This window comes from Oryzias melastigma, linkage group LG11 (assembly GCF_002922805.2).
Source record: "Oryzias melastigma strain HK-1 linkage group LG11, ASM292280v2, whole genome shotgun sequence".
NCBI classification, from domain to species: domain Eukaryota; kingdom Metazoa; phylum Chordata; class Actinopteri; order Beloniformes; family Adrianichthyidae; genus Oryzias; species Oryzias melastigma.
In genome coordinates, this window is record NC_050522.1 from 26,143,064 (window position 1) to 26,151,410 (window position 8,347).

Here is an 8,347-nt window from a genome sequence, read left to right on the forward strand (position 1 = left end):
TGGCTGCAGGCCCCGTGGTTTGGCGTTTCTCTGCCTCCAGCTCTGACATTACCTCACATTTCCCCGGTGAGTCTGGAGGTAACGAGCTGTGCGGCGTTCGACCGCCGAGTAACGACCAGCCAATCAGAGTCTAAGTGTCCACACCTGCCGGACCTCACACTCTGACCCGATCGGCCCAGCCAGGAGTCAGAACGTGTTCAGATCAGGGAACACAACGAGCCAGCAGGCAATTGTGGTCACCATAGCAACCTAACATTCTTTTCTTGATCGGAGTTCTGGAGCAAACACACACAGACGTGTTCCTCTCCATTGTCTGACAGTTACTCACGTCCTGCTAAATGTTTGCAGAGTTTTTCGTTTGCACACATTAACCTCCATGTTCCTCGTCTGCGTCCCGCAGAGGGCTGGGGGGTCTGGGGCCGCTGGTCCGTCTGCAGCCAGGAGTGCGGCGGAGGAGTGCAGGTGCGCAGCCGCAGCTGCCAGCCCGAAAACGCCGTCTGCGAGGGAACAGTGGAGGAAGGTCGCGCCTGCAACCCTCAGGCCTGCATCGGTAGGCTCCGCCCACACGCAAAAACACCTGAAAAACAAAGCCAGCTTCAGACTAACGCAGGTTTCTGACCGCTACAGGCAAAGAGCGCAGCAGGAGCCAGGGTCTGCGCGCCATCATTGGTCTGAAGAGAGACGGCACCGATGGAATCAGCACTGCAGCTGTGGCGCCCCCAACAGGTGAGCCCCGTGACCTCTGCGGTCACACGTCAAACACACAAAGTTCTGACAGGATTCTCGGGTCCAACAGACACCAAGACGGACGAGTGGTCCTCCTGGAGCTCATGCTCGGTCTCCTGCGGGGAGGGCTGGCAGAGCCGCACCCGCCTCTGCGCCACCTCCTCCTTCTCCTCCGAGTGCACCGGGCCGCTGCGCGAGAACCGCGAGTGCAACAACACCGTCGTCTGCCCCGGTGAGTGTCACACCGCCAATCATATGGCAGGAACTCACATGGAGCATCATCTACTGTCCTGAGAGGGACTGCTCCCCCTAGTGGAGAGTCTGAGAACGCCGTGGATTCAGAACCATCACAATGGGCCCTTTGTGTTTCCCTGTGCAGTCGATGGTGCTTGGGATGAGTGGACCCCCTGGAGCTTGTGCTCATCCACGTGTGGCCGTGGTTACCGCGCCCGCACCCGCACATGCAGGCAGCCCCAGAATGGAGGACAGCCATGCAACGGCCCCGAGAAACAAACCAAGTTCTGCAACATCGCTGTCTGCCCCGGTGAGCTTTCACGCCACAAAACAGATTTTATTACATCTAGAGCAGAAAAACTCATGAAGGCAACAGGTGGAGAGAGTCTGATTCACCCACATCAGAACCCTTCGCTGGGATTAGTCAGAAGTTTTCTATCGTCCTCTGCAGTGACTCATGCTCAGTCAGTACAACTTGAGTTTATTTTTCTCGCCGCCTACCCGGAAAGAACAGTTCTCCATGAGTTTACTGGTCATCAATTACACGCCATTCTCCCACCTGACCCCAGCTCTTACTCAGATGACGGTCGGGTCTCTGTGCGTCTGAGCAGGAAAATTACAGCAAGAGAAACTGTTTCCAATGAAAAGCTTGAAAAGAATAATTGTTCTAATGAGGCCAATTTGGTTTTACAGAAAAAAAAACTGTTCTATCTTTTTTTAAAATCTGAAATCTCTTTTAATGCTGAACTTCACCAAAATTAAAAAAAAATGTTGTAAAATTGCCTTAAAATCTCTAATACATCCCAAGTTTTTACAGATATTTAGTGTGTTGCTTAAATACTAGCTAAACTCCAAAATAGCCTAAAATTCCTCAGTAAATTAGTCCAAAACTTTAGCCTGTTGCTGAAATATTAGCCAAACTCTAAATGTTGTAATAATTACTGTTAAAGATTAAAACAAAGTCCATGAATATATTTTAGGGCTTGTTGGTAATTCAAATTTTGAGAGAAAAATCATACAAAGTCGAGAAAATGTTTCTAATGAAAAGGTTGAAAAGAATAATTGTTCTAATGAGGCCAATTTGGTTTTACAGAAAAACATCTTTTTTTACTCTCAAACAAGAAAAGATTTTCTTTCAGCTGCAACAAAATATGTTTAATTACCGTTTATCCTAATTAGTGAATTACTAAGAGAAAAATACTGTTTCATCCTGTCACTGTGGCTGGTGAGAGGTTCTCCTGGTTCTGACTGCTCCTCTGCTGCCCTCTAGTGGACGGATCCTGGAACGACTGGTCCGCGTGGACCGCCTGCTCCTCCACCTGCTCCAACGGCACCATGCAGCGGACCCGGGAGTGCAACGGCCCGTCCTACGGAGGCTCGGAGTGCCACGGCAGCTGGAAAGAGTCTGCAAACTGCTTCCTGAAGGAGTGTCCAGGTGAGTCCCGGCTCCTCAGGTAGAAGCTGCTCAGTCAGAAGAGCAGAACTGACGGTGTGAAACGTTGCAGTGGACGGGCGATGGCACTCGTGGAGCTCCTGGGGCAGCTGCAGTAAGACCTGCGGTGGAGGCGTCCAGCAGAGGCAGAGAGTCTGTGAGGGCCCTTTCTTTGGGGGGGAGCCGTGCCCCGGCGAGGGCGGAGAGCAGAGACGCTGCAATGAGAAGAGATGTCCCGGTCAGTGTCACAAAACACCATTAAACATCAAAGATGAACTGCAGCATGGCTTAACGTTTGCTTCTCGGCGCCGACAGAACCCCATGAGATCTGCCCCGAGCAGAACACGGGCGACGTTGTGTGGAAGAAGACTCCTGCTGGAGATGTTGCTGCTGTGGTCTGCCCTGAAGATGCTAAAGGTACCGCAGGAGGAGCCGTGATGATAGAATGTTCTGTTTTAATCCTCGTTTGGGCTCAAATTAAACCATTTCCTGTTTTCAGGTTTGATTCTGCGCCGCTGCACTCTGGACGCCGTCGGCCTCGCCTCCTGGGAGAACCCCACTCACATCAAGTGTGTCTCCAGCAAATACGAGAACATTCAGGCTCTGGTAGGTCCAGAAAAAAACAACAAAGTGAAATGATCATGTCAGGACGTTACATTCACGTTTGGACTCTGCTACAGTCCAGGGTCTACAACTCCAAAGCCCAAACCGGACAGAGTGTGGACGGCATCGCCGAGGTGATTTCACGCCTCAGATTCTCCTCTGATGAAGGAGCCAAGTACAGCGGAGACCTCCTGGCTGTTATGGAGATCCTGAGGAACACCACGGAGATATACAAAGGGACCAGGCTGAGGCTGAGCAACGCCGACGTGGAGGTCAGCTTGTGTTCTCGTCCAAAATAGCCTCTGGAGTCGGGCTGCATGCGGCGTTTTCTCACCTGGCTCTTCACTTAATGATCCACAGAACTATGTCCAGACCATCAGCAACCTTCTGAAGGAGGAGCACCGTGACAAATGGGAAGAGGCACAGCTGGTAAGTGATAAGAGGGTGTGCATGGAAGAAAAGGCGGGAAAATGGGTCTTTTGTGGGAGGATCTCAACGAGGGCTGAGAGCGAGGAGGACATTGTCAGGGAGTGGGTGAAGAAAAGAAAAGGCTATGAATGTACCTGCTTTGTTCACGGCTCCAAAATAAGATCGTGGTTGCATAAGAACGGCATTAAACCAGAAAAGTTGCACTAACTGCGATAATGCTAATGTGAATGCTGTTTGCAAAGTCTTACATTTGCTAAAAGACTGAAAATTTTGTTAAAGAACTATTAAAGAGCGCTGAAGGTGACCTAAAATTCTGAAAATTTGTTGTAAAATTGCTTTAAAATCCCTAAAACATGGTAAGTTTGCAAAAAAAATTAGTGTTGCTTAAATAATAGCTTATCTCCAAATTAGCTCAGAAACCCTCAGTAGATGTTTAATTAGCCAAAACAGCTAGCATGTTGCTTAATACTAGCTAAACTCCAAAATGGCCTAAAATTCCTCCGTAAGTTAAATTAGTTAAAAATGTTAGCCTGTTGCTAAACTCAAAATTACCCAAAAAATCCGAATAGATAAACGTTAGCACATTGCTAAACTATTAGCCAAACTCCAAATTAGCATAAAACGTTAGTAGATGCCAAATTAGCCCAAAAAAGCTAGCTTGTTGCTTAAATACTAGCTAAACTCCAAAATCATCTAATATTCCTCAGTAAACTAAATTAGTTAAAAACGTTAGCATGTTGCTAAAATAGAAGCTAAACTCTAAATTAGCCTGGAAATCACAATAGATAACAAATTAGCCAAAAACGTTAGCATTTGGTAAAATATTAGCCAAACTCCAAATTAGCATAATGCTTGATGCCAAAATAGCCAAAAATTCCTCAGTAAACTAAATTAGTCAAAAACGTTAGCATATTGCTAAAAAAAAGAAGCTAAACTTTACATGGGCCAAAAATCCCAGTAGATAAAAAGTTAGCATATTGCTAAACTATGAGCCAAACTCAAAAAATAAAATAGAAGCTAAACTCAAAAAAACCTCAGTAGATAACAAATTAGCTAAAATTGTTAGCATGTTGCTAAAATATTAGCTAACTCCACATTTTTTAAATGACTAAAAAATATTTAAACACCACCCATGAATATATTTAAAGGCTTCTTGCTAATCTACTTAAAAAAGAAAAGTTTTCCAACAGGTCGCATGTTTATCTACATGCACACACAAAGCTGCGAGTGTGAGTTACCATGGCAACAGCATCTCTGAATCAGGGGGAAAAATCGATCCTCCCACTTGACAGTCTGTGGATCTCCTACATGCTGATGACCGTTCGTAAGGAGACATGTCGGTACATCGCATGCAGCCGCACACCTTGCGCCCACATCACAGCAGTTCTGCGTCAGAGACACGCAAGTCAGGCGCCCCCCCTCCCCGAAGAGGAGGGAAAATGAGGATGAATCAACAGCATGCCCATGTTTGGTCATCAGGAAGTCCATTCCCTGGAACATGAAGAAAAAGCTGTTAATCACTGTTTTTTTTCTTCTCTCTCCTCTCATGTAGAGCGGAGCCAACATGAAGGAGTTCCTCCGCCTGGTTGAAGAGTTTGTGAACATGATCGGCATGCAGATGAGCGGCTTTCAGGACATTTATGAAGTCACGGAGAACTTAGGTGAGCTGCGGCGGTCACCGCGTCTGCTCATCCGTCCTCATAGAGTCTGCATCACTTATCCTGACAGACGGTCCATTCTGCTCCTTAGACAACATTTTCTCAGGCACATTCCTGCTGTTAGATGTTGATGCATGACGTCTGATTCATGCAATCTGACATTTGTAACTGTGCCCCCCCCCCAGTGATGAGCATCCACAAGCGCCCCACGACCACCAGCTCCAACTTCACCTTCCCCGTCAAAGGCTGGAGGGGCATGCTGGACTGGGTCCGGACATCCGAGGAGAAGATCTCCGTCTCCCGTGAAGCTCTGTCTCTGAAGCAGTCCGGTAAGGACACTCCAACCTCCGAATTTCAAAATAAAAGCTCAGAATCTGAATCTAAGCGGATGTCCTGTTTCCAGACGGAAACGACGCCTTTGTGACTGGAATCGTCCTCTACAGAAACCTGGCTTCTATCATGCCCTTCCAGAGGTACGGCAGCGACTCCGCTGTGCAGACACCAGATGGCGCCCTTCCCCTTGTTGTGTTCCTGATTCATTGTAACACACATTTGTGAGACTAAACCTGTTTGTTCTGCAGCAACACAACCCTGCTCAACTCCAAGGTGGTGTCTGTGATCGTCAAGCCCACCCCTAACCTGCTGTCCACCCCCGTGGAGATCGAGTTCCCCCACCTCCACAACGTGAGTCCCTAATGAGTGCACTAACCCCCCCCCTCCCCCTCCCCCGGGTGTCTGCAGATCCTGACATTTTGCTGACATTTGCAGCGACATTTTTTCACACACACTTGTAGAAACGCAGTGAAACTCCCACTGCCGCCAAATGGTCACTCCACGATGACGACAATCACAGAGACTGTTTTAGTTGCAAACCCAAATTAAAAAAAGCTGTTATGTGTGTCGCCTCGAACGCAGAGATCCCTCACACTGACTCCATCTGCCTCTCTTTGCAGGACACGGTCAACGAGACGTGCCTCTCCTGGGACGAGAGCGAATCGTAAGTTTACATTCTGTCCTCATCAGCTGATTGGAGCTTCAGGCTCGTTTATGTCGCCATTAGCGACGAGTCCGCCAAACAGACTGAGCCAGACAAGTCAAACAAACAAAGCCTGCAAACCAAGACTACCAAACCCAAACTAAAATAACAAAACCCAGCAGTAGAAGACTGCTGAGGACAAAGAGAGGAAAAGAACTAACAAATAAATACAATAAAACAACATTTTCTTAAAGTAAGGATTACTGATTGTTTGCTCAAAGCTACAGATCCATGATCTCTGAGTAAACACAAACCATCGTTTATAGAAATGAAAAATCTCAAACAACTCCAGGAGCAGAAATGAATCCAGAGACAAAAATCTAATGAACTCATAGAGTTTCCGAGGGCGGCCGGCGTGCTTCTGGACAAATTAGATTCATTTGTGAAGCGGATGTGATTAATGGGGCAACAGAAGAGAGGGGCTCTGGTTGACGTGAGACTCTGAGGTTTTCTCTGCAGAAATGCAAATGTTTGCGAGCCGGAAGTTAACCAGCAGCAGGAGAATACAGGAAATAGAAGACATTTTCATCTTTGCATGAGGTTGTTGTGCTGGGTTTGATGTCCGTCTACTGACGGTTTGGGCCTGCCGGCCTCTCATGACACCCAGAACCTGGCTGGACTTCATGTCTGCTCACATTCAGTCAAAGCTGCAGCTCCTGCTGCACCATCAGTGGAGCCTTTTTCTAAAATGATCACAATTTATGTCCCTTTATGAGGGAACAAAGTGTCCCCAAAACAAGTCTCCACTGAGGTGCATTTTTAGGAAAAGTGCAGATTATTATCAAATGTTCTCATATAAATGAACAGTTTGATATTTTTTTTCTAAAAAACTAAAAAATCAGTAAACATCTTTGATTAGAATCAGCATAATCCAAAGATCCTCTTGTTTTTTCATCGCTGTTGCTGCACATGAAGGAATGTGACATGACAGGCTGGTCTGATCTCTCCTCTCCTAACTCTCCTTCCTGCGCAGCTCGTCTCTGCTCGGCTCTTGGTCTGCGCGGAGCTGCAGAGCGGTGCCCGTCCATTCATTCCGAACCAAATGCGTCTGTGACAGCCTCTCCACCTTCGCCATCTTAGCGCGCGTCAACCTGGACTCGGTAAGTCATGTTTTTTTCTCCTAAAGGGGCAGAAATGTCCCTCAACTGTTCTGTTAAATGTGCCCCCCCCCCTCCTCCTCCGCGTGCAGCGCAGCCTGAGAGTAGATGCGGGAATCAATAGGACTTGTTGTTTTGCGGGAGCGCTGTGCGTCTTTGTCTCCGCGCGATCGGAAAATGCATTTGAAGAAAATAAAAACGATGCGTTTTTACGCACGACGATGCAGCGCGTTTGCGTTGTTTCCGCGCAGATTTGCGCACGAAATGGACTTTATTTGTGTCGATTCTTAAAATATGTCTTGGGGAAATTAAATTAGAAGACGGATTTGAACATAAAAATGCTTTATTTTTTTTTCTTTTTGGCGCGTAATTATCCAATCGCGCATTTTTTTTTATTTATTTATTTTTTTGGCCGCGTGCTGGTTGAATGCGGTCCTGATTGCAGACGTGTATCATCATGCATCCTTTTACTTCATGCGCAAAGACAATGTGTAATTTTCCCCTATAGACTGTGAAGCCCGCGAAGCTGCTGGCTGTCCAGTTGCCTGGTAACGGCTTCTGCAGCTCAGACTCGGCCTGGGTGAATTCTGATAACCGAGGTGGGGTGGGGGGGCTACAGCCTTTTCGCTGAACAAAGAAGATGGTCACTTAATCTCTGCTGGAATCAACAGATGTTTAACACACCCAGATGCTCAATTAGTCGGATTTGGCTCCGTTTTTGCGCATCCTTCTCCATCCGAACGTGATTTTTTTCCCTGTTTTTGTTGAGGAGTTGATCCGTCTCGTTGCTGCCAGTCTTCATAGGCTGCTCATATTCCCTCCTCTCAGCCTCCCCAGACAGTAAAAAAATGGAAGCCGAGCCAATCATCCGGTCTGCCAATATATCGCTGAATTCTCGATTCCACACAAACCTCCTCCCCTTCAGCTGCAGGAGCTGAACTGAAAATGCCAGAGCGGAAAGACCAATGAGATTCTGACGTCTGGCTGTGCCCCCCCCCCCATGTCCACCCTTTGATGTGTTTCAATAACATCTTCCAGAAAAACAAGGAGCCAAAGTAGTGAGGCGATGCCTCCACTCGGCAGTAATGTTCACTTGAAATCCACCAACTTCCTCATTTTTCACTAGTTTGGA

General features: G+C 47.3%; 1 protein-coding gene and 1 long non-coding RNA gene across 3 annotated transcripts in view; one reads left to right on the top strand and one right to left on the bottom strand.

Annotated features, from left to right (window-relative positions):
• The window catches only part of LOC112162523, an 8,365-nt gene extending 7,864 nt beyond the window's left edge, over positions 1-501 (bottom strand). The window contains exon 1 of one of the 2 annotated variants that reach the window (XR_004948658.1): positions 329-467. This is a non-coding gene — a long non-coding RNA (uncharacterized LOC112162523). Of the gene's footprint in view, positions 1-328 lie in introns of both variants that reach the window. The other variant, XR_004948657.1, reaches the window with a different exon arrangement.
• Positions 1-8,347, top strand: part of LOC112162522 (adhesion G protein-coupled receptor B1) — an 18,692-nt gene that overhangs the window by 4,221 nt on the left and 6,124 nt on the right. The window contains exons 3-18 of the mRNA XM_024298320.2: positions 401-550; positions 628-726; positions 797-958; positions 1,106-1,270; positions 2,231-2,395; positions 2,466-2,630; positions 2,708-2,809; positions 2,892-2,998; positions 3,073-3,267; positions 3,356-3,424; positions 4,977-5,085; positions 5,268-5,411; positions 5,486-5,555; positions 5,664-5,766; positions 6,036-6,079; positions 7,092-7,218. Of these exons, the coding sequence (XP_024154088.1) occupies positions 401-550; positions 628-726; positions 797-958; positions 1,106-1,270; positions 2,231-2,395; positions 2,466-2,630; positions 2,708-2,809; positions 2,892-2,998; positions 3,073-3,267; positions 3,356-3,424; positions 4,977-5,085; positions 5,268-5,411; positions 5,486-5,555; positions 5,664-5,766; positions 6,036-6,079; positions 7,092-7,218 (1,976 nt within the window). The remainder of the gene's footprint in view (positions 1-400; positions 551-627; positions 727-796; positions 959-1,105; positions 1,271-2,230; positions 2,396-2,465; positions 2,631-2,707; positions 2,810-2,891; positions 2,999-3,072; positions 3,268-3,355; positions 3,425-4,976; positions 5,086-5,267; positions 5,412-5,485; positions 5,556-5,663; positions 5,767-6,035; positions 6,080-7,091; positions 7,219-8,347) is intronic.